General features: G+C 50.4%; 1 protein-coding gene across 12 annotated transcripts in view; it reads left to right on the top strand.

Annotated features, from left to right (window-relative positions):
- The window catches only part of LOC138567640 (zinc finger protein 391-like), a 954,911-nt gene that overhangs the window by 702,538 nt on the left and 226,003 nt on the right, over positions 1 to 26,370 (top strand). For all 12 annotated transcript variants that reach the window (XM_069646091.1, XM_069646090.1, XM_069646086.1 and 9 more), the window contains one exon: positions 17,015 to 17,110. In XM_069646091.1, coding sequence (XP_069502192.1) covers positions 17,015 to 17,110 — 96 coding nt within the window. The remainder of the gene's footprint in view (positions 1 to 17,014; positions 17,111 to 26,370) is intronic.

The following is a 26,370-nucleotide window of genomic DNA, read 5'->3' as shown; positions in this document are numbered from 1 at the left end:
TTCAGGAACTGCAGTGGATGCGGATTATACAACATTTTCAAGGAGGACGAGCATTCGCAATGTCTCTACTGCCTCCATGGGGACAAGACGCACGTGGAGAAGGACTGTGCGTTCTGCAAGAACCTTTCGGAACGGACCAAACAAGATTGTTGTTCCCGCCTCGCCACCTGGCTGGAGAAGGGCACAGCAAGTGAGAAGGCGAAGAAGAAGTCTGAGCGGGCTTCTAAGTCCTTTGAGGGCACCCCGGCGACGGTGGCCCAACAGAAGGCCAAGCACCACAAGTCCGCGGGCTCAGGGAGCGCCGAAAGGTCGGGCTCTTCGGTTGCCAAGCAGGGCGCTACTTCCCCGGCACGCTCAACCACGAGCCAGCGCTCTGGTTCGGGGAAGAGGAAGTCCGAGAACCCGGGTAGGCCGCTGGAGCGAACCCGGTCGATCTCGAAGGGGGAGCGAGGCGTTGACCCTCCCCCCAAGGCGAAGGCCCAGGAAGCACCTAAGGTGGTCAGGGCCTTGATCCACCCGGCTAAGGCCTCTACCGAAGTGGTCTCTGCGACCCTGGTGGAGCCGGCTGAGACTACGCCAATGGAAATGGCCTCTGGGCCCAAAGTATCCCTGCCGCTGCAGAGGGAATCCTCTTTCCAGCCCACCGCTAAGACCCCCGTGATGCCCCCGGCTGAAAAAGAGGGGGGGGTGGTGGCCGTTACAGACTCGGAATCAGCCTCTGAGGGGGAACTGGTGGAGACCGAGAGGGGCCTCAAAGAAAGGTCCATAGGCCTCAACGGGACGTTCATGAACCTCAATGAGAGGTTCGAGAAGGTCCGATCCCAGGGGACGGTCCCTGCTGACGTGATCGAAGATAGCTACGAGGACGACGAACAGGGCCCAGTGGAGCGGCCATCCCGTCCGTCGCAGCCATTGCCCGAGCCCCAAGATAGCTCGGCAGCCATTTTGTTGGCAATCCAATCCTTATGTACCGAGATAAGGACGAGATTACCACGGACACCGACGGAGGATCCAGAACCAGGCCCGTCGGGAAACCCTCCGAACAAGCGGAGGAGAGTCCACCCCTCTCCGTCCTTCGTGCCCGCGAGGCCGGTGGACCCCTCATCCGCCTCGCCGGGAGAGGATACGGCGACGGATACGGCGACGGGGACGGACGACGACCGCAGCAATGACACAGCAGACATCCCGTCGTCACCCCCCCGCAGGCGTCCCCAGCCGACGAGGTTGGCTCTTTCCACGCCATGAAAACCAGGGCATCCGAGCTCTTCCAGCGCTGCCATGAAGAACAGAAAAAGGAGGGGTTTCTGTACCAACGACGAGAGGCTAAGAGGAAGACGGTCCTCGCGGTGCCTTTACTCAACAACATCTGGGACGAGGGGCTTGCTGTCCTCAAGAACCCTGCCACGACACCCGCCAAGAGGGACAGGTACGAGAAGAAGTACCGAGTCCCTGATGCCGCCTCCTTGTGCCTCAGGGCCCAGCCCATGCCAGACTCGGTCGTCTCGGCAGCGGCTAAGAAGAAGGCAGCGGGCGCGGCGGCTTCAACTTCTCCTTCCCCGCCAGACAGCGAGGGTAAGAAGTTGGACTCTATGGAACGACGAGTCAGCTTGTCGGCGGCAACTCTAAGGCGGCCAATGCCTTAGCGATCGTGGCCCGCTACGACAGGGAGCTCTGGTTCAAGATAGCTCCCCTGCTAGATTTCCTGCCTGATGACAAAAGGGCGGAGGCCCTAGAAATTCTGCAGGAGGGCGAGGTGGCGTCGGATCACGCCATTACGGTGACAACGGACATTGCCAATACCGGATTTTGCCAACTGGGGAAAAGAGTTTGCCTCCGACGACGAGGATGGCTCAAGGTGACAGACTTTCGCCAGGACATCCAGGCCAGAGTGTTGGACATGCCGTTCGACGGCAACAACCTCTTTGGTAAGGCGGTGGATTAGTCTCTACAGGCTATCAAGACCGACTCAGAGACGGCCCGGGCCCGTGGGGTGCTTCAGCAGTGACGGCCCTTTCGGAGCTCTGGAGGCAAAGAGGGTGCCTCCAAAGGATCCAGCTGTGGCTCCTCCACCTACCGCCAGGCAGCCCGCTCCTCTTCCCAGGAGGCCTACAGAGGTTGCAGCAAGCAAGGGGGTTCCTGCCGTCGTCGCCAAGGAGGCCAAGGAGGCAAACCCGCTTCCAAGCAAGACTGACCGGCCGGGTGGTCGGGCCCCCACCGAAGCACCCCAGTGGGAGGCCGACTGACGAAGTTCGTCAGAGTGTGGGAGTCCATCTCCACCGATCGTTGGGTGTTGGACACCCTGGCCAATGGGCACTCGCTGGAATTCCTAAAGTAGTGCCCACGCATTCCTCCCGTGGCCAGGAAGGAGAATCACGTCCCTAAACTGCTGTTGGAGGTAAAGGTGATGCTCAAGAAAGGTGCCATCCAGCTCATCCCCAGGAGGCTCTGGGTCACCAGAGTATACTCAAGGTACTTCCTCGTCAGGAAGAAGACAGGCGGTTGGCGCCCCATTCTAGACCTGCGTCGGTTAAACAAATACATCAAGGCGCGGAAATTCAGGATGGTCACCCTCCAGCACGTACTGGGACAGCTGGAGGAAGGTGACTTCCTATCGTCGCTGGACCTGGAGGATGCTAACTTCCACATCCCCATTCTAAAAAGGCACAGGAAGTTCCTCATTCTGCAGGAGGGCGAGGTGGCGTTGGATCACGCCATAACGGTGGCGACGGACATTGCCGATACTGGATTTCGCCAACTGGGGCAACGGAATTTGCTTCCGACGACGAGGATGGCTCAAGGCGACAGACTTTCGCCAGGACGTCCAGACCAGAGTGTTGGACATGCCGTTCGACGGCAACAACCTCTTTGGTAAGGCGGTGGATGAGTCTCTACAGGCCATCAAGACCGACTCGGAGACGGCCCGGGCCCTTGAGGTGCTGCAGCAGCGACGGCCCTTTTGGAGCCCCGTAGGCAGACAGGGTGCTTCCAAAGGATCCAGCGGTGGCTCCTCCACTTACCGCCAGGCGGCCCGCTCCTCTTCCCAGGAGGCCTACAGAGGTTGCGGCAAGCAAGGGGGTTCCTGCCGTTGTCGCCAAGGAGGCCAAGGCGGCAAGGCCGCTTCCAAGCAAGACTGACCCGGCCGGGTTGTCGGGCCCCCATCGAAGCACCCCGGTGGGAGGCCGGCTGACGAAGTTCCTCAGAGTGTGGGAGTCCATCTCCACCGATCGTTGGGTGTTGGACACCCTGGCCAACGGGCACTCGCTGGAATTCCTAAAGAAGTGCCCTCGCATTCCTCCCCTGGCCAGGAAGGAGAATCAGGTCCCTCAACTGCTGTTGGAAGTAAAGGCGATGCTCAGGAAAGGTGCCATCGAGCTCGTCCCCAGGAGGCTCCGGGGCTCCGGAGTGTACTCAAGGTACTTCCTCGTCAGAAAGAAGACAGGCGGTTGGCACCCCATCCTGGACCTGCGTCGGTTAAACAAATACATCAAGGCGCAGAAATTCAGGATGGTCACCCTCCAGCACGTGCTGGGACAGCTGGAGGAAGGCGACTTGCTGTCGTCGTTGGACCTGGAGGATGCTTACTTCCACATCCCCATTCTAAAAAGGCACAGGAAGTTCCTCAGGTTCGTGGTTCAGGGGCGCCACTACCAATTCAGAGCCCTACCGTTCGGATTCAAGTCGGTACCCAGGGTTTTCACCAAGTGCCTGGCACCAGTGGCTGCACGGCTGCGCCTGCAGGGGATCCACGTCTACCCCTACCTGGACGACTTGCTAATCCGGGCAAGGTCAAGGCGACTCGTCGTCGATCATACGGCGAGGACCGTCCGATTGCTCACGGAGCTGGGGTTCTCCATCAACTACCCCAAATCCCACCTGGTTCCGTCGCAAGTAGCACTGTTTTTGGGGGCGAAGCTCGATACAGTGGAGCAATTGGCCTCCCCTTCAGAGGAGAGGACCAAAACCATCCTGGGCAAGGTACGGCGACTGTTAGCCACGGACGTGACTCCCGGAGGAGAGGTCTCTTCACATCAACCTCTTGGAGCTCCATGCAGTGTTCTGGGCGCTCAAGTCGTTCCTCCCGTCCCTCAAGAACAAAGTGGTGAGGATCTTCACCGACAACACCACCACGATGTTCTACATACGGAAGCAGGGAGGCACCAGATCCCCAGCCCTATCCAAGGAGGCCCAGGATCTGTGGCACTGGGCCGTCGCCCAGGGGATGTTTCTGGTTCCCTTCCACCTGGCAGGAATAAAAAACACCATTGCCGACTCACTCAGCAGGGAGCTGCGCTCGTGCCACGAGTGGGAACTGCGCCAGGATCAAGTGGATCGACTCTTCCAACGATGGGGCAAACCCCAGATCGACCTGTTCGCGACGGCGACGAACTCCAAGTGCCAGAGGTTCGCCAGCAGGTTCCCACAGCCGAGGAGCATGGGCGATGCTTTCTCGTTCCCTTGGGACGGCCTGTTTCTATATGCGTTCCCTCCATTGCCATTGCTGCTCCGCCTCATCAGCCAGCTCAAGAAGCCCAGGTGCAGGATGATCCTCGTCGCACCGGCGTGGCCGAGGCATGTCTGGTTCCCGGACCTTCTGGACTTGTCAACGTCCCCGCCAGTCAGGCTGCCGGCGGACGCGGATCTTCTCTCCAGAGAAGGAGGCGCCATTCTACACCATGACTCACAGTCGCTGAACTTGCAGGCCTGGCTCCTGCAGCGCTAGAGTTTGGAGGGTACGATATCCCGGCTGATTGCAGAGAGGTTCTTGATAAGGCCAGGGCGTCCTCAACTCTCAAGTGTTACGGTCATAAATGGAAGAGGTTCTCTGTCTGGTGCCGTGCACAGAAGATTAAGCCTCTGCGGATTACGGCCCCTCAAGTGCTGCCGTACTTACTGTCGCTGACCAAAGCTGGACTGGCCCACGCCTCCATAAAAATACATCTGGCTGCCATCTCCCGATATACCAGGACTACGGGACAGGCGTCCTTGTGGTCTCATAGCCTGGTAAAGGAAATTATGAAGGGACTATTCCGTTCATTCCCGCCGGTGAAGGCTCCTGCCCCGGCGTGGGAACTTAATGTGGTGCTGACCAGGCTCATGGGAGCCCCATTCGAGCCTATGCATTCGGCGCCCTTGAAGTTCCTGTCATGGAAGACAGCGTTCCTCGTGGCCATCACCTCTGCACGAGTGAGAGAGATTCAGGCCCTATCTTGCAAGCCTCCATACTTGACTTTTCATGACACAAGGGTAGTGCTTAGGACGCACCCCTCCTTCATGCCCAAGGTGCCGTCTGACTTCCACCTCAACGAGCCCTTGGTGTTACCAGTTTTCTTCCCGTCGCCTTTGACGCCGGCCGAGAGGACTTTGTACTCGCTGGATGTAGCTAGAGCGCTGAAGTTCTACGTGGACCATACAAAATGTTTTCAGAAGACATCACAGCTATTCATGAACTTTGGGTCTGTGAATCAAGGGAAGGCTCTCTCGAAGACTTCCATTTCCAGATGGCTCTCCGGCTGCATCATGCATTGTCACCGGTTGGCAAACCGACCGCTGCCCGGCCGTCCGAGAGCCCATTCGACCAGAGCGATCGCTGCTACCACAGCGTTCCTGTCTGGTGTGCCCCTGCTGGACATCTGCAGGGCTGCTACGTGGAGGTCGACGCACACCTTCACAAGATTCTACTGCGTTGATCGGGACTCCATGGAGGAATCCAGGGTCGGCCAAGCAGTGCTGCGCAACCTGTTCGCTTAAGGTGAGCCTGGTGAGGAGGTAAGAGATGCTTAATGTTGAGTTGTTGTATTGCTTAATGTTGAGCCTGTTGCCACCTCCCGTAGTTGTGCATGTGTATACTGCTATGTATTCTTTTATTCATGAGCATGTGAATCCATGCCAGACCCCATGCTGGAGAAGGAACAAGTTACTTACCTGTAACTGTTGTTCTCCAGCATGGGTCTGGCATGGATTCACATGCAAACCCTCCCACCTACCCCACTGCGGCTCTTCACTTGGTCATACTGCCACTTGGCATGCTACCAAATCTGAGGATGGCTGCCAGAGGCGGGGTTTAGGGAGAGGGCAGTCATTGGCTGGGGGCAGTACGACCCAGAGATCAGTGATTGGTTACTACTAAGAAAGACAGATCAGAAACGAAACTGATGCTGATTTTTTCTTTACAGAGGATTCCCAGCCTGACGACGGGGAATATTCATGAGCAAGTGAATCCATGCCAGACCCATGCTGGAGAACAACAGTTACAGGTAAGTAACTTGTTCCTTTTGCACTGAAATACAGTTGCCAAAAGTGGCAACAAAGTCATAAGACTAAGAGAAACAAAGTTTCTCAGTACTGACTGCCTTAAGACATGTCAATTTCCCCATACCAATGAGCGAAAGGCCAGTGGAGTGCCGCTGGAGGCTGTGCTTCACTGGCAGAAAGTTAGGAGAGGAGGCTGAAACAAAAGCAAAATGTTGGGCGGTCCACAAATATAGAGGTAAAATAGCAGTAAGTGAAATTTTATCAAACACTTGCCCCTAACAGACTAAGTTCAGGGGGACTTAACCCACCCCTGGATGAGTCATGTTCAGGTCGGTTAAACATTCTGGACAACTCATCAGCATTACTATGTTGGACACCTGGCCAATGCTCAATGGTGAAGTCAAAGCCTTGTAGGTTAATGGACCACCTGAGCAACATAGGATTCTCTCCCTTCATGTTCATCAGCCACTTTAAGGGCTCATGGTCAGTCTGCATAGTGAAGTGGGCCCATACAGGTAGGGCCTCAGCTTCCTTAGGGCCCACAGAATAGAAAAAACATTATTTTTCTACTTTAGGCACCTGAGCTCTCTGTCCTTAAGACGGCTTTATGGTCAGGTGCACCTTTTGAAGAGCCTGAAACACAATCCCAAGGTGTTTGACATGTTCCTCCCAAGTGGGGCTGAAGACTGCTATATTAACTGTTAGGGAGAATTCTCATTTTATGGCTAATTTCCCTTACCTATAGAGTCCCCCAGCAGCTTTGCTGGATTTGAAGGGTATGTTTCTTTTTACCTGCTAAGAGTGAGACTCTTTTTCTCACTCTTAGGCATTTTTGCTATGTGTGTTCTAGGCTATTTTTTTGTGTGTAATGCCTATGGGGTTTTCTCTCCCCCATATGAACCATCTTTATGCACATATGTTACACAGCACCCTCTGTGCAGTAACACAGGGGTGTCGTAGCGACCTCCAAACATAGACTCCATACCCTGGGACTGACTACTGTCTCCCAGAGCATGTAAAGTCTCCATTGACTTTACTAGACAAATCTTACGAACTTAACCAGTACAACCCATCTTACTATGGAGGTACTGGAAAGGGTTAATAGTTTTCCCTTAGGTTCATTTTCGAGGGGGTACCTTAAAGTCCCGCTCTCTAAAGTTTCTGGCTGGTGGCAGTGGTTACTACCAAAAATATTCAACCGCGAATATTTTCCTATGGGATTTTCCCATTGTTTGAGGCTAATACTTTTACTAACAGCCTCTAACATACCGCCGGTTTATTTTATTATTAACTTTACTCCGGTAGGTTTTATTTGCCAGAACTTTAATATTACTTCTTTCTCGAGTCTTACTCCATACTCCTAACCCATGTCGGGGATCCTTTGTTCGCTCTTTTGGCGGGCTTCTGCCAAGAAGCCCTCCTTTCGACGCCTCTGAGTCTGGGGTGGGTCTGTTGTTTGGGAGGGCGAGTAGAACCCCTGGACAGAGTTGCCACAGCATCTCAGGTCGCACTCTAACCTGATAGGCTGGAGGGTCTCCCGCCAAGAAGACCACTCCACTATGTGAGTGACAGCTAGGCTGTATGAATGGGTCTCTTTCTGCATAAAAGCAGGGTCCTGAGGACTGGAAGAGCAAGACACCGCCACTGGAACTACGGAACCGAAGGGGAGAGAAGCCACAGACATCTTCAGCATATACACCACCGGTGAAGCCCTGCCGGATCATCTCACCACTTTTCTTCCACACGACGAGAGGAGATCTTCATCGAAAGAGCCTTCTTCCCTTGAGCTGGTGGGGACAACCAGTTCACCCATCGCTTCTCCGGACCTGCCTTGGTCGAATCGACAGTGCACCGCCCTTGGAGACCGGATAGCCAGGCAGCTATCGACCCGGACCGCGATTAAAAGGAGCGTACCTTTTAAACTTTGTTTGGCAGCACCGCGGCTGGTTTCATCCCTGGTTAGTGCAGTGACTCGAACCTTCCTCCACGACGAGAGCTTCTCTTCCTCTGCTGGACCCCTCAAACTGCAGGAACTACCAGGAACAACCGCCACCGCAGGAGCCACTTCTTCACGTTTAAAGTACATTGTTTCGCCAGGCCTCCCTTTTCCCGTGGTAGCCCTAAAGGTGTTTTAAATCCTTTATCTACTTGTTGGGTTGGCTGCCCTCTCTCTTAATATTGTCTTCCGCCTCGCATCTACCTCTTCAATATTTTTCTACTAAAGACTTGACTGCAGCTACAAGAACATTTTTGCTCCTAAGCTCTTGGTCCTGTACCACTGACTCTGGCTCAGGCCTATTGACTCTGACTGATTTGTTAGATCTGCTCTCACTAGATTGATTTTCAATGAGAAATGTGTTGATGCACCTAAATCTTGTAAACCCCTCTTCCTTCCTACTGTTTTAACTTGTGGAGTGCCATTTTACTCAGTTTTCATTCACTTATCTTTCTGCTAAAGTGTCACTGTGCATTACTTGTTCACAAAACTTCAGGGAAGTTTTGCTAGGGGGTGTCTGAAGATATTTCGGTTTAACTTGTGCTTTCCCTCCCTTTCGGTAAATTGTTAGAGTGCTATTTGTAGTTGGTTTTCACTGTGCTGTTTTGCTCAGTTTTCACTTGTCTACAATTGGATAGGGAGTTGTATATACTTTTCCTTGAATAAACTGAACTTACTTTATCAACTGTGATTTATGTGTTGAACTAGATGTGTATAGAATAAATATATCCTCTTTTTGATACAAAGCTTTGGTCAGTGTTTCCTTGTTCCATAGTACTGTGATACCTATTGTGTAAACCCTGAATACTGCTCATCTCCCTCTTGAGATACGTCTGACTGCTCAGCCACAGCTACCAACTAAATCTTTGTGGTACAGACTGATACCAAAGGGGATTTATTGCTCTCACCTGTAGTCCTAATCTGGTGTAGTGCTCCCTAAGGGAACTCCACTGGATTCTGCCTAACATTGACCAGATATCAAACAGACCCTATGTTGGAGATGGAGCCTGCGAATAAGAGCCTTCTAGGATCTGAGCAGGGTTCGGATCTTTCGGCCTCTTATGAATCTCAAATGGCTGATCTGCCAAATCATAGTTTAGGGTCTGAAGAAAAAGCCAGTCAGACCGAGCTGTATTTTGCTAATCTGAGGGGGCGCTGTTGCGTGAATTCGAAGATGGCCACAGCCTAAGAAGCATCAACATCTTTGCTGTATATCCTTGGCGCTGGACCCTCGCCTGACTTCTGGGGCCACTCCATAGGTGCAATAAGGACTGGGGCATATTTTTATACCCTATAGCCCATATCCGTGTTGTCTCCGAGTCAGACGGCGCCCCCGGATTACAACGCGGGAAGACAGAGTGGGGGAAGGGCGAAGCTGACCCGCCGGCCGGAAGTTCTTGGTGAGGAACAGCCTGGCGACCCGCAATACTGCAGTTCAATATAGCACTGCGGCACTGAATTCTGCTGCAGCTCTTGGCAGCCCGGCCCCTGCGGGGAGTGGCGGTGTGCTCCGCTGCAGCTGGTAGATCCGTAGACGCAGCGCCTGATGCCCTGGGGGTGCGCTGAGGCGGCGGACTAGAGGCAGCTGCGACGTTGATTGCAGAGGGGCTGCGCCCGATGTGTGAAGAACGTTGGACAAATTCGCCAGGGTGCCCTGGGCGGCGGTGTGCACCCTACAGCACCTGTGGCCCCTGATCTGCATGGCCGGGGCCATCCAGGAGGCTCCTGTCATCCTGCCGCCTGGACAACATAGCGGAGGCGAGCCTCGATCCGTCTTGCCTGGTGGGGGGGACCGTTGTAATGCCGGCCCGCAGCGGGAGGGCACCCGCGCGCGACACAATTGTGCCGTGAGAGGCTTGGAACACTATGCTAACGGCCCGCTTCTCTCAGACCCTCCCCACCCCCACATGACAAGCTGACCCCGGGGCTGTTCTACTGCTTCAGCGACACTAACACCTGCACTACATTTGGCCGCACTATTGCAGCCCTGGGCCGAACCTCTGTCCTGCAAGCTCCCCTGCGATACATAAGAACTCCAGGGTCCATGGAACTCTGTCAGGGCGGTGGGTAAAGTGCCCTGGCTAGACCTGGGCCTGGGGGGCGCCCGGGCCCACTTAATCATCATTATAAATCCCATCCTCATGTATGCGTGCTGACTTCTCTGCTCCATAAACAGCACTGTGGGAGTGCGGGGGATCTAAGCACCGCGGTGAAGCGCCCCATCTATAGTGTCTTAACACTAGACACAATCACCTGGACACTAGCTGGAACTTGCTACACAGAGGCGGGAGGAGGGCGTCATCAAGTAACAATGCCCGCCTGCCCAAGGCAATAACCTCTGCTTGTCAAGAATTTGCATTGTGGGCCGGTACCAATACACTGGCTCCCCTTCCCGTGGGACTAACTATTGAGACCTGAAGAGCTGTACCCCGAGAACACATAGCTGGAGTGGGGGAGAGAGAGAGAGAACCTCCACGCCCGGAAGCCGTGGTTGTATATCGCCTGGAGATAAGGCTCATACCGCCTTTACTGAAAGGCCCGTGACCTACGAGGGGAACCCTATCGGCGTCGCTGTAACTCTACGACGATGCTCCCATGTGCAACCACAAGAAACAAGCTAGGATGGATCAATGTGCGCGGGCAGATCTGCCTCAACACCCACTATCCTCGAGTCAGGACCAGACACAAGCCCAGATTGATGTGGCGGCTTTGAATCAGACGCTGTTGGCCCTAAAAAATAGCACAGACACACTGGGGGCAAAAATAGATGCCTTAACCTACAAGGTGGATACCTCGGCTATTCAAATAGACAAACTTTTTGGTCATATGACGGAGGCCGAACAGCAGATAGGAGATGGAGAGGATAAAGTCGCTACATTGCAGCGGGAGATGGCAGAGATTCAGCAAACGGTGAAGAAGGTGCTTGCAAAAATGAGGATTTGGAAGGACGCTCGAGGCACAATAACATTCACATATTGGGGGTCTCAGAATCCACCTCCATTGATAACACGGAAAGGTTTGTGGAAACCGTGCTGGCCGAAATACTCGACAACCCACCCCTCACGTCGATGTTCCTGATCATTGCCAGGGTCTTCTGCTATAGAGACCGCAATGCCCTCCTTCGGGCCGCCAGGGAGAAAGCAGATCTGTGGTGGGGATCCTCCACGATCCGTCTGTTCCCTGACTTCAGCCCAGGTGTTCAAGAACAACGTAAGACGTTCCAAAACGTTAAGAGCATCCTGCAAACAAAAGGAGTAAAATATGCCATGTTGTACCCCACTAAACTCTGCATCCAGCATGAGGGATCCACTGTCTTCTTCATCTCAGCGGAATCGGCGGAGCGGTTCGCAAGGAACCTTTCTGACCCGCGTGGATCGCCGGGGCGATCCCCCCAGCACTCCTGAATGGTCTTCACTTGGAGACAAGTCAACTCAGCCCCCAGGTTCCCCCCTTTTTTTTCTCTCTGATAGCCCTTGGCCCGGGAGGCAGGTCCGGGTCGTAAGTGCCACACTACTTGCTGCAGCCGCTCGGAGCATGTAAGTCGCCTCTAGCGCCCCAGGTTCCGCAGCCACTGCGGTTTGACGAACAGTTTTAAATGTGTTGGGTTAGTTTTACAGGGAGGGAAAGGGTGCCCTTAGGTTCATGTTTCTGGCGTGGGAGGGGGTGGGGGAAATGTTACCAGTTCTTTAGTTCTCAACCAAGCCCTAACTGCCCTTCACAACTCACTCAACTGCACCACATTCAAGTGACACTGACAGTCTTCCGTACTTCCGGTTTGAACACTCCATTAGGGTCGCCACCGAACCTGACATACCCAAATAGCCATGGCTGCATCGAACAATAAATCCAGGCTGAACCTTTCTGTGCTGACTTGGAACATACGAGGGCTGACCACCCAGAAAAAGACGCGATTGATAGCTAATTATAGTAGGAATCATGGGGCGAATAGACTATGCCTACAAGAAACCCATCTCGCCACGGGTGCCCCTCTCCCTCCCCTAACTGGATGGGGCACCCACAGATATGACTCCTCATACTCCTCACATGCCAGAGGAGTTGCCATTTTCATTCACAAAACGCTGCAATACAGATTGCACGAGCAGATCTGTGACGAAGAGGGGAGATTCTTAATACTGGCAGGTGAGATGTTCGGCTTTAAGCTCCTAATCATAAATATTTATGCACCTAACACAGACTCCCCCGAGTTCTTTCGTCAATGCGCTAGACACCTCCACAAATTCACTGGGTATGAGATGCTGTGGTCGGCGATTTTAATCTAGCCCTCACTTTAGATATGAAAAGGTCGGTAACATCACAAGTAACCCTCCCGCAAGCTGTCAAAGCATGGGCTATTATCTCACAGGACCATGACCTACACGACGTATGGCATAGATTACATCCCGCTGATTAGGAATATACGTTCTTTTCAGGGGTGCATGGTAGTTTATCCAGAATTGATAATGTGATATCCACGACCTCTATCCTCAGAGCGGCAACAGAGGCCAGCATCTTCCCTAGGACCCTGTCCGACCACTCCCCAGTGTTAACCCGTTTCAAGTCCATGGAGTCCCCCCCCAGCCAGCTTCGTTGGCGATTTAGAGCTGCCGCCCTTGGAGATGCAGCGTTCCAGGCAGACATAGAAAAAGACATAGACACCTATTTTCACGTTAACGTGGGGTTGGTCCCAGATCCAGCTACGATCTGGGAAGCCTTCGAGGTATATATACGAGGGTGCTGCATATCAAGAGAGGGAGGAGTGCTGAAGATGCTTAATCGATCCATGAAGGAGCTAGAGGGCATCATATGGGAGGGAGAAAGACAGCAAAGTATCTTGGACAACCCTGAGCTTCGCTGTGAGCTAAAGACACATAGGGAGACATTTTGTGAACTGGCGAACAATGAAGAAAGGTACTTAGGTGATCTGATCTTGGCGACTAGGTATGGAGAGGGGGACAGACCGAGTAAGACCCTAGCATGGGCCATTAAGAAGGAACAGCTCCCCACCAGTATAGCCGAAATCGAAGACCAATATGGAGATAAGAGATCTTAAGGGGATCAATGACGCATTCAGGGAATTCTATAATCGGCTGTATACCTCACGCCACACTCCTGGGCACGATGCATTGCTGTGTTACCTAGATGAAGTCGCACTGGGTTGGTTAGACCCTGAACAAGGAGGTGCTCTTAATGCCCCCATTACTGAGGAAGAGATTCGTAAAGCTATCGACTCGCTCCTCAATGGGAAGGCCCCTGGGGTAGATGGTATTACTGCCGAATTCTATAAGGCATATACCGACCTGGTCACTCCTCACCTGCTGGCGATGTATGATAGCGCTCTGGCTAAGAGCATCCTACCAGAGTCTACTAGGTTCACGTTAATCACTGTCCTATTAAAACCCCGGAAAGACCCCCTCCATCTCTCATCTTACAGGCCGCTGTCGCTCATTAATACTGACAACAAAATCCTTGCCAAAATTATCACTGAGCACCTACTCCCACACATGCCAGCCTTAGTGTTACCTGATCAAGCAGGATTCATCCCCGGGCGCCCTACCCAGAATAACTTACATCGACTCTTTACCCTTATGCATAACATCAACTCTGAAATACCAATGGCCGTAGTCGCTTTGGATGCCGAAAAGGCGTTCGACTCTGTTGAATGGCCCTTCCTTTTCGAGGTGCTCTGGCGCTCTGGCTTGGGCTTAACATATAACAAATGGGTCAAACTCCTATACACGGCACCAAAAGCAGCTGCATATACAAATGGTTCCACATCTGCACATATATACCCCACGCGAGACACTAGGCAGGGTCGTCTCTTCTCCCCGATTCTATTCGCCCTTGCTATGGAACCCCTGGCCTGCCATATCTGGGAGCTGCACGCACAGCGAGGGATTCATACGCACACGCACCTCTCTATCATATCTCTATACGCTGACAATATCCTTCTCTATGTTAAGCATTCCTGCCAAAACCTACCGCCACTGATTCAGGAAGTGATCAGATTTGGGGAATTTTCTGGGTTTAGGATTAACTGGGAGGAATCTGAGGTTCTTCCCCTAACCCCGTTAGTGCAGAAGGCCGACGTTGGCAAAGAATTCCGGTGGTGCCCGCACGGCTTACGATACCTGGGCGTCACAATATCCACGATCAGGGAACAAGTGTATAAAACCAATTACATTGGGCCGTTAGATAATCTGGAACAAAAAGTAGAAGCGTGGATCCTTCTCCCAATATCCCAGGCCGCCCACATAGCGCTTGCAAAAATGGTAATACTTCCTAAATTGTTGTATGTATATAATAATGTCCCAATATGGCCCCCAACTAGCTATTGGGCACGTATACGGTATGGGCGGGTAAACAGCCTAGGATATCGTACGATACCCTGAATAGACCATACGAGCTAGGGGGTCTTGAGAATCCCGATTTCTACCTCTACTTCTTAGCCGCTCAGACACAATGGGCCTCATTACGAGTCTGGAGGTAACCGAGGCGGTGAAACCGCCTGGTTACCGCTGGACTCATATTACCATTCCGCCTCCGTGATTCCCGGAATTACCGGGGCATTACAACCCCGGCTTTCCGGGAATCACGGAGGCGGAATGGTGTTAATCCCCATTCACATTGAGTCCTACGGGACTCAGTGGGAATGGGGATCATGGAAACACTGGCAGCATCTCGTAATGCTGCCGGTGTTTCCTCGTCCGCCTGCAGGCGGGCGGTGTTAAACCCGCCAGGTCAAACCTGACGGGAACATCACCTCCCGCCTGCAGGAGTCGGGATCAGGCGGTCCGCAAACAACGGTGGCGGCGGGTTTACCACCACCGTTATTTCCGGACCGCCTGATTTGTAATGGGGCCAAATATATTTCCGGATGGAACCCACGCGAGCCTAAGTCCCCACATGCTCAGATAGCCAGGGGTATCACGCACCCAGATGTCCTAATGGGTATGATATGGGGAGACGGAGACCCAGTTCCGCAAAGTGAGATTCAACCCATTGCGGTAACATGCCAGGCGTGGGTAAAGATAAATCAGCTACTGCAAACTTCCCCCTCTTTCCTCCCGAGTTGCCGATATACAACATAATAGGAATCCCACTTACACATGAAAGGTCCTTTAAAGAACGGTTTCAATCTCTGGGCGTCCACACCCTGGGGGACCTGGTTCAGGATGGCCGCTTTGTATCATGGGAAGAACTGACTTTGAGAGGTGTGCAGGACTCTGTGACTCTTCTTCATTACTACAGATTGCATTGTACCCTTAGGGTCAAATGGCCCACTTCCCACATACACTAGATCTCCACCCAGCACAGAGCTATATAGTTCACCCCACATCCGCCAGGAAAGTAGCATCTACCATCTATAAATTGGTGAGAGCTGGGAAAGAGGTGCAGACACACACATATAAGGCCAAGTGGGAGACAGCCTTGAGGAAAACGTTGGGTGAGGATCTGTGGAAGGCTATCTGCAGGCAAACACAATATATCTCACTGAATTGTCATTGCAGGTTGATCCACTATAAGTACATTTATCAAATGTACCACTCCCCATAATCTTTAAGTACGTTTTACCCTGGGAACTCACCCGTGTGTAAAAGGTGCAATGCCGACCACGCAGATTTTTACCATGTTAGTTGGGGCTGCCCGAACGTTGAAACCTTCTCGGGTGGTATAGAGGAGGCACTGTGTCGAAAATGCTCACCTCAACGCGAGTTTACACACCGGAACTGTGACTCCTGGCCCTAATTGAAGGTGGTACTCCACAGAAAAGAAGCTCTTAGGTATGGCTTCAGTAATTGCTAGATATTTAGTGGCCAGGTTCTGGGGTAAGGCCAACCCTCCCCCCACATTTGCAAGTTGGCTGGAGTGCATGGCCCTTTGTGAACGAAGAGAGTCTATGTTTGCTTCGACACTGCCAAGTACCAGTCACCCATATGACTATTGGTCACCATTCAGACATTATCAACTGGATACAGCACAAGCAGCCCAGACTCCGGATTCTACCCTGGACCGACCTGACGGGTGATACGGACCTGAGTGAGAACTCAGTTTCGAGTAGAAGGAATTCCATCATTGGAGTCAGGGACGAGATAAATAAGATTGAGTTAGTAATGTTCATGTCACTGGCAGATCAAATAACTTACGGTTGTACATTGTGGGTATTTTGTGTTGGGCAGAGGGTTGAGTGGGGCCTTCTTGGGGAGGGGGGGTTCATTACCCATAGGGTATTTGTTATTGTAAAACAATAAAGTACGTTTACAAAAAAAAGAACTATGGGTGGCCCTCCTACACACCCCCATGTTGGCAGGCTGGTTGGCAGTGTTTAGGGATCCCCTAGTGCATCTCTTTGTGAATCTCTCTCCATCCTGCACAGCCACGTCAATGCTGCAACCCACCAATGACTGCTTCAGGCTGGATATTGTTTGTACATAGGGTTAACGACCAGTCTGGCTATTTGAGACTGTGAAAATAGCATGCAATTTATGTGAAGGATTATGCTTAGAACCAAGCTTTCTAATGTTATAGAAGGAGCTGCAGGATATATGATGCACTGTTCATAGTTGCCTTCTGCATTGAGCTTTGGTACATGCCCCATCCTCCCTTGCCCGCTCATCCAGTGCATCAAACTTACCAGTGAGTTCTACCGTATAGGTCTTGTTTGAAAGCATCTATGTGTATACAAAATAGTTGTTTTGGTCATGGTTTTCAGATGCTTTCTTATTTGATGCACCATGGAATCATGTTGATTATTTCTTCTCCTTTCAGAGGTTCCTGTTATTACAGCTGTGTTTTCACTAAGCATAAAACCAGAGGATAAAATGTGTGTAAAGGAGACAGTAGAACCTGAGAAAAAATCATCGGGTGAGTACAGAAAATATGAATGCAACTCAATGCAAGCTCCCAGCACATTGTAAAATGCGACTTCTGTGTACATGTCTCCTCTGGGTTATCTATTAAATAACGCATTATAGAAGAAAATGAGGCTCATTTCACCCGTGGGGAGCCCGAGAGCCCCAAATGGGAAATCAGCTGTAGGCAGAAACACTGCGGCATGTAAACACAACTGTGTTGTGTTTCTGCCTGCCTTGGCTTTCACTTTGGGTCTCCGGTGCTCTCCTGGGGGAGCACCGGAGACCCAAAGTGATAGCCACGGCAGGCAGAAACACAACGCAGTTGTGTTTGAAAATGCTGCGGTTTTTGTTTCTGAGTTTCTCAGGTTCCTCCGAGCCAGAGGAGCCTGAGAAACTTAGAAAGAAAAACCGCAGCGTTTTCAAACATAATAACGTTGTATTTATGTTTGCGGTCGCTTCAAAAGCTACCGCACACATAAATACAACGTTTTTAAAGCTGCAGTTTTATTTCTACGTTTTCCGGGCTCCTCCAGCCCGGAAAACTTAGAAAAAAAAACGCAGCTAGTGTTTATTTTTATTAAAAAAAATAGCACTTACCGAGATGCAGCTGCAGCTTTTCTGCGTGTAGTCTCCGGTCCCCGTCCTCCGCGTACAGCACCAATGAAGGAAAAGCCACCCAGTGGTAGCTTTTGTTTACTACATCTGGCTGGCTTTTCCTTCATTAGTGCCGCAAAAGCCAAAGCGAGCACAGCGGCGGGCATCCATTTCATAAAATGGATGCCCCACGTGCTTTCTTTGAGCTTGATTTGCTCAAAATTGTACATAGGGACTTGGGGAAAAAAAAAATTGGCAATCGATTTTTTTTAATATTGCCTATCTATTTTTTAAATACATTTTTTTGGGTGAACCATCCCTTTAAGACGGCCTTTGCGTGTCTTCTCTTTCTTAAACCTAGAGATTTCCAGCCTGACTTGGGCTTAGCTTTTGGTGGAATGGTAGCCTCATGGTGCAGTTAGATTGTTAGGTTACTGGCGGTGTCTTCTTGATGGGGAGGGCCTTATTATGATGTAGAACATTGTGTAGAGAAGGTGATTTGGGAGTGAAAGCCTGTGAAAAACTACCGGTGTGGCCGCACTGTGATTGTATTGAGAAGAGCGTGTGATTACGCAAGCTGCCACATGAAGTTCTTTTAAAGGAGGTAGAATGGAGCCGAGAGAAATGTGTTGCCTTATTTTATGGGCGAGATGATGAGAGCCTTGCTGTCAGGATCTTCTGTGGGTCTTGCGCAGAGGTAGCTTAAAGTCCTGCCTCCCCGTAAGGTCTTGGCACCTGCATTTTAATTATAAACAGGCAACCGCAACCTGCCCAGGAAGGTTGGTTAGGGTTCACTGGATTGGATGGGTGCAGGGAGTTAAGGTAACCGGAAAGAGGATTAGGGAGGAGTTGTGGATGGGTAAGGGGGTATTGGGGTAAATGCTCATCGGCTGTGTTGGTTCTCAGAAATTGGTTGACCACCGCCCTTTCAAACACTCACTCACATATTAGTACATGTTGACTCTGTTTTGCATGACACTCAATTAGTCCTTCATATGCAAGAGACTCAATAACTTGCCCAAAAGATATTCAACAACTTTGTAACACCTAGTGAACCTTATCAAACATAGATGTGCCTTCACCAGTAGCACACAGAGAACCCGTAGAACTTTGCATTACGTCATGCAAAGGTACATGTGTGTGAGCATGGTCAGACCCTTGCATTCCTCCTACAAGGGAACATCATGAGTAAACACTCTTGCGTTACGTCATGCAAGAATACACTATGTGTGCGCATTGGTTTTGCATTACCTTGTGCTCAAACAAATACACTGTGTTCACCTTAATTTTGCATTAACTCGTGCCTCGTGCTCAAACAAATACACTGGGCCTCATTACGACCCTGCCGGTCCGGAAAGAACGGTGGTGGTAAACTGCCACCACCGTTTTTTCCAGACCGGCTGATTAAGAGTCCTGCGGGCGGGAGGTGTCACTCCCGCCAGGTCTGACCTGGTGGGTTTAACACCACCCGCCTGCAGGCGGACATGGAATCACCGGCTCTGTCATAGACAGAGCCGGTGTTTCCATGGCCCCCCGTCCCCATGGAGTCCTATGGGACTCCATGGGAATGGGGATTTGCAGAATTCCGCCTCCGGAATTCCCGGGTCACCGGGGTCGTAATGTCCCGGTAATTCCGGGAATCACGGAGGCGGAATGGTAATACGAGTCCGGCAGTAACCTGCCAGTTTTTCCGGCTGGGTTACCGCCGGACTCGTAATGAGGCCCACTGTGTGTGCACTTTAGTTTGCATTACCTTATGCTCAAACAAATACACTGTGTGTGAGAAACATAAACGCTGAACCAAAGTTGCATCACTTCAGCAAAACATTGAGCAAACACCAAGAGAGAATGAAAGCTACGTATCTTCGGCTTTCGCTATTGCTGGCAGTGGTTTCATTCAGAGTTGCTCAAACAAATACACTGTGTGTGAGAAACATAAACGCTGAACCAAAGTTGCATCACTTCAGAAAAACATAATTGAGCAAATACCAAGAGAGAATGAGAGGCGACTCGGGGGAGGACTGAGGACACCTCAACAATGGGCATCAGGCAGAGAACTGTTGGTATGTTTGTACTAAATGAAATTCTACACACACAAACAGTCATGTTTGGTTTAGGTCCTCCCCTTTAGGCAATAGATTCATTTATAAACTGTCATAAAACATAGGATGTTTGAAGGTTGAAACATGTTGAAAAGAAAAAGCTGTACGCCCCATCTGCCAAAAGAAAATAATGCGACAGAGTATTGAACACAAACAGAGGAGGAAGACTTGCAAAGAGTTAAAACGTGTTGGATGCTGGATCGAGTCAATGGTGTGTTTTATATTGTTTAGGTCTCTACAGTTTACATAATGGGTAAAATCAGAGACCATGAACTGGAGTTTCGTTTGACAAGTGAGATTAAACATATACATGACTTGTGCAATAACAACGAAAAATCGCCAGAAACGATTAATACATTAATACAACCCTGTAAAGTTGTCGGTGATCAAACAATCTATCGCTAATTAGCACCAATTGACCTGGCTGAAACGGATATGCATTGGGCCCAGCACTGTGTCGAGGGGCACAAGTGTCTGCCTGGATAATGAGAGGAGGATCACCAGAAGTGCATTCTATCTCTGCTGTAGCAGGGTAACTGCACATGAATGTTGCATGCACTCTCCTGAAGAAGCCCAGTGAGATTTAAACACGGAAAATAGATGAATGTCCTTTATATTTCTGACTGTGGTGTTCTTTTTAATGTTCCCCACCAGACCAGGACCAGAGTGATGGCCGTACGGGTCCACGTGTATCGCTGTGTTCTAGTGATGAGTCTGCAACCTTTGCCTCTTCAGATATTTTCATCTACAACCCCTATCTGCACTAAACCGTGTAGCCAGTGGTGAGGTGGGAGCCGTAGTCTAAAGCCTCTGTGGATGAGGAGGTTAGAGACCCCCTGCTCAAGTGAGATCCAGAGTAAAACAGGGTCAGCCCTTATTGAAGTGGGGTGTATATATGATTGCTAAAGACCCACAGCTCTGCGATGCACCCCCGAAAGAGATTATCCACGCCCAAGTCAAGGCACCTCAGTAGAGGAGGTGTAACTCTCTGCACCTTCGCTCCTAAATGCTCACTTAACCCCTACCTCCCCAGATAAGATCATCACCCACTCTCGTCCCATTGGAGAAAGCCCTTAGTGGGGCGCTTGTACATCAAGATATGAGATTGAGAACTCCCAAGTCACAGCTCAGGAAAAGCAGCAACACTGACATGCGCCTAAGATCTGTAGATGACAGTGTGGGCGGACACATATTGACAAAGAAACATGGACAATAGATCTTAAGTATCATCAAAACCCTAGCATGTTGTGCATTTGACCACTGATAGCCTGTGGGCCCCTTCCCATCTCAGCAAAGCCTGTAAGCCTACAAATTAGTGGTCATACCAGCAGCTGTGTGACCTGCTCCTCTGCACAGAGAAGGACCAGGCTGCTGAGAGCGACACTTGGGTTCTTCTTCCACAGGTGGGTGGCACAGTGATGGACAGTGGCACCTGACGAGACCCGACACCGCCTGCCCACGGGGGGAATGCGAGGCTGCATGCGGCGGGTCAACACTGAGGAAGCAGCTCCTTCTCTGTTTCAACTTCAACGCGCCGCACGTGTTAACTGTATAAATATGATATTTATACAGTTAACACGTGCGGCGCGTTGAAGTTGAAACAGACTGTTTCAACTTCAACGCGCTGCACGTGTTAACTGTATATAACTGTATACATATCATATTAATAAAGTTAACACGTGCAGCGTGTTAAATATGACGGTCGTTTGTCCCTCTAATTAAATCCCCAACCCGATGCCGGCCTGGGCTGCAGTACCTGGGGGGCCACTTTGACTTGACTTACCTTAGTGGCTGAGTAAGTGAGGTCTCTCTCAGGACTCCAGGAGGACGAGTCGGCGTCGCAGCAGTCAGAGTCACACTTGTCTCTCTCATGCTGTCAGTCTCTCAGGAGCACGCATCGCTGCCTGGCTAGTGGCTTCTTCTGGAAGCTGAGGCACGTGTAGTATGTTCCCCGGCCTGGGCAAGTGACGCTCCAAAGGCGCAGGCGCGGGGGGATGGGGAGGGGGAACGCATGAGCGAGCTGCGCAGCAGGCAGCAGAGTTCTTGTTGTAACAAGAATCTTGTTTACCAATACCCGCTGCTGCTGTCTGAACTGCGTGCAAACTTCAGACGCATCACTGAACAGACTGCAGACTCTACACGCTGCAGAGAGACACACAAACTGGTGCAGAGAGACACACAAACTGGGGGAAACTGGGGGGTATAAATGCCATTGTATCCCCCCACTTAAAATTGTGGCAGGGATTTTTCCCCTTGTCTTCCCCATGTCCTACGCCCATGCGTGCCCCTGGGATATTTATGGCAAACCTCACTTTAGCTCTGCAGGGTCCAGATTTGCCACACCCTCAGGGCAACTGTGGGCTGAGAGAGTGCACATTCTACTTTTCAGCATACTGCTAGCAGTAGGCCCCCTATGCCCACCTATTCATTCCCAGGCACGCTTTTCAATCTCTGACTTTAGGTGGGCCTAATCTCACAGTGGTGTACACCCCACGTTCCTCTATCTTTTATGCACTGTGTAGAGGGTAATGGTCCATGTAGTACTTTTGTCTGACCTGCACCTATCTTTTTGAAACTCCCCTGTTGGGCAAAAAAATGTTATAGACATGGTTCCGGATGTGGCTTTCCTTTTAAGAACCAGAGAGCACTGTACTTTCTCTCTCTCGCACACACACACGCACGCACAAATGACGATATTGTTGAAACCATCTCAGAGATGGTGTGTGATGCTACTAATGGTAAATTACCCACATAGCTGGAATGTGAACATTGTAATTTTGAAGCTTCCACAGAAATTGTGTTAAGCTTCTCACAGTAGTGTGTGTGTAATGATACATACAAGAGGAAGCCAAGATTAGAAGTCCGCTTTCATTGCTCTAGAATTTGTTTATCTATTTAATTAATTTTATTTGATTTTTATCATTTTCATAACAGATACAGTTAAATCAACATTTCTTGGTACTCCCACCAGACGTCTGCTGCACAGCTTCATTTTCATTTTAGCCTCAGATCATCACACTTTTTCAAAACATTTCCATATTCCTTATTTTATGTGGGCATCATTGTACCATACAGTCACGCTGCAGGTAGTTCAGTACCGTTTGTAAGTCCTTCTTAAAGGAGTCTGTGTCTCCCTGTAAGTTGTAGGTTATACATTCCATAGCCACGAAGCTCCATACTTTCTGCAACCAATCCTGATTTGTCAGACTTTGCATTTGTTTCCAATGTTGAGCTATCGTGAGCCATGCAGCTATCATTAGGGTCATAAAGGCCCTCTTCGAATGGAATGTGTCCTCCCACGTATTCCTCAATTTTGATATTCAATAGCCAGCTTAGCTGCTTCGGAATTTATTTTCCCGGAAGAGGGCGTTGTGCGTCGATGCAGTCGACTCGATGTTCCTCAAGAGCTTCTGTCTCGAGGATGTTGACATCGAAGGCATATATGGCACGCGCAGCGCTCATTGGCTTCATTTCCATTTTTCCGAGTACGCTTACGCTTCGAGAAACTAAGGCGCGCTTCTTTTGTTCTAAAATACTACGCGATAATGTCTTCTTCCTCGACACTTACTACCCCGAAGACCGGGTACAAGAAAAGAAGTGTTGTGACTGTGATTCTAAGATACGGTTAACCGACCCACACCGAGTTTGTCTGTGGTGTCTCAGGATGGAGCGTAAGACCTCGGACTGCTCCCTCCAAATGCCAGTCGATGATCGAAAGGCTCTGAAGGAGCGAAAGGGGAAATTGCCGGTAGGTAAAAACCTCAAAAAATCCCGATCGACGACCCCGTCGAAGAAACCTTCTTCGGACGAGCCAAGAGGCGACTCTCCTCGAAGGAAGATGGTTAAAAGACCAAGGTCAAGGAGTGGCTCCCACCACTCCTTATCGTCGTCGAGGAAGTCGAAAAAGAGGCACCACAGGTCACCGCCTTCGACATCAGAAACCTCCACTGGGAGGGTATCTTGTCCCATGAAAAGCTCCACACCTGCCGAATGGGAAGCATTTAGGCCTGAAATGCTTAAAATATTTCAAAAACAAAAACCCTCAGCAAGCCATGCTCCTACCGCACCTTGCAAAGAAGCCGGTATGGAAAGGGCTCAAGCAAAATCCTGCAGGCCAGATCCTCATCAAGAGCCGTCGAGGCCTCGACGTGATGACAAGTCATCGAAGAATCCTTCGAACCGCAAGTCCAAACATAGGTCGAGGTTGTCGACGTCAGCTGCGCCTTCGATGCCAGCTGTGCCCACGACAACGGCGGCACCATTGACGCCAGCTACGCCATCGATGCCAGCCGTGCCATTGATGCTGGCTGCGCCTTGGACTCAAGCTGTGCCGTCGACGCCAACTGCGCCATCTAAATCAGTGGTGCCATCGAAGGCGAAAAAGATTTCGACGACTCATTGAGCGTCAGGTTCACAGCTTCTTAAGCCTTCGTTGCCTATCCCAGACAAGACCTATATTCCATTACCAAGGAAAGATTTTTTTAAATCTCTCACCTCCATTTCTGAGGAAAATGAGCCATCAGACAACGATGTGCCTTTTGGTCTTCAATTTGGTGTGCCAAATGTGCCCGAGAATTTTTTTCAGAAGAGTCTAGATTGAAAGATCTTCATGATAATTTATAAACGGCCAGTGGGGTAGACACCTCCCAGAGCTGGACTTTGGTAGTCCTGATGCAGATGGTTCATATAGACAACTAATGTCTAAAGTTGTAGACTATTTGGGGAGGAGTAGGTCTACCCTCCCCTTTGAACAGGATGATCTGATGGACATTCTCGATGAGGGTCCGCAAATTGATCCCATTTTACCACTTCATATCGCTCTCCAAAAAAGGGTGGCAGCAAATTGGGTAACGCCAGAGACTAATCCGGCAGTAAACAAAAACCTGACCTGCCCTTCCAGTAGTGACCCTGACTACTTGTCAAAACACCCCACTTCAGAGAGTCTGGTGGTACAGGTTGCTTATGCAACTTCCAAGCAGGGAGCTTATCCAACTATCCCTCCAGAAAGGGATAACAAGAGATTAGATGGATGGGCAAGAAAAGTATTTTCTGCAGGCAGCATGGCTCTTAAATCAGCCAACTCCAAATGTGCCCTAGCAAAATTCTCATGGTTTCTGAGAGTCTGAGATACAGGCTTGGGACCTCCTGGATAACGTAATGGAGATTTTGTTTTTGGCCAGAAGGCCAGCAACAAAGTCCTTGTACCGTTGTTGTTGGAACAAATTCTGCAGCTGGTGCAAAGACAAGAATGTAGACCCTTTTCTATGCAAAACCCCAGAAGTGTTATCTTTTCTACTATCCTTAGCCAACCTGGGGCTCCAGATTGGAACAATTAAGAGCTATTTGGCGCGCTATCTAGCTTTAAGCGCTCGTCAGAAGAATGTTCATATTTCAAAATTCCACTGGTGACACAATTTCTAAAGGGACTCACCAATGTGTTCCCCCATCTCCTTTTCAGGTTCCAGTTTGGGACCATAATCTGGTACTAACATTTCTAATTTGTGCACCCTTTGAACCCCTACATTCATGTCTGTTAAGGTTGTTAACATTTAAAACGATTCTCTTGGTAGCTTTAACTTCAGCCTGTAGAGTAAGTGAATTGCAGGCACTATCATGCAAGCCACCCTTTTACTATCTTCCACAAGGATAGGGTTGTTCTGAGGGTTAAGCCTTCTTTTTTACCCAAACTAATTTCTGATTTTCAGGTAGGGCAGAGAATCGTATTGCCCACTTTCTATCCTCTACCTCATCCTGGTAAAGAGGAGGAGAGATTACGCAGAGCTATGACCTTTTACATATCTAGACTATCAAAACTTTGTATTGATGATCAGCTTTTTATAGGATATACATGTTACAAACTGGGTCAAGCTGTGACAAAACAGACCTTATCCAGATTGATAATTCTGGCAATTTCAGAATGATACAGGCTGGCAGGCAATGATCATCCAGAAGGATGAAGGGCCCCATTCCACCAGGGGCATGGCTACCTCTACAGCCCTGCAAAGCGGTGTACCGATCAAAAACATTTGTGAGGCAGCGACATGGTCTACTATTCACACGTTCACAAAGCATTATTGCCTTGAGTCTTGCCAGGATGGAAGCTTTGGAAACGTTGTCCTCCATTCAGTTCATGGGAACCATTGAAACTAAATTCTTACTCCCTCCACCAAACCAAACGCTGCTTTGGGAGTCCATCAAAGATGAGGAATACGTGGGAGGGCAGAATCCATTCGAAGAACAAGTTATTTACCCCTGGTAACTTTCTTTCGACTGGATGTTCCTCCCACGTATTCCTCATCGCCCTCCCGACCTACCCCACAGTAGAATTTTCCATGCTATTACAGCTTTTGCTCCTATAAAGCTTAGTACGGTCTAACCCGTGGTTATGCGGGTAATTTCTACTGTACAAAAAACAGAACTGAAGCCAACGGGTGCTGCACGTACCATATACCTTCAATGACATCATCCTCGAGAGGGAAGCCCTCAAGGGACATTGAGTCGACTGCATTGACACACAGTGACCTCTGCCGAAAGAAAAATTCCGAAGCAGCTGAAGCTGCATATGGAATATCAA

Source organism: Ambystoma mexicanum, chromosome 2p (assembly GCF_040938575.1).
Source record: "Ambystoma mexicanum isolate Mex_15411 chromosome 2p, UKY_AmexF1_1, whole genome shotgun sequence".
In the NCBI taxonomy this organism is placed as follows: domain Eukaryota; kingdom Metazoa; phylum Chordata; class Amphibia; order Caudata; family Ambystomatidae; genus Ambystoma; species Ambystoma mexicanum.
Note: the sequence above shows the minus strand (reverse complement) of the source record. Positions and strands in the feature narration are given on the sequence as shown.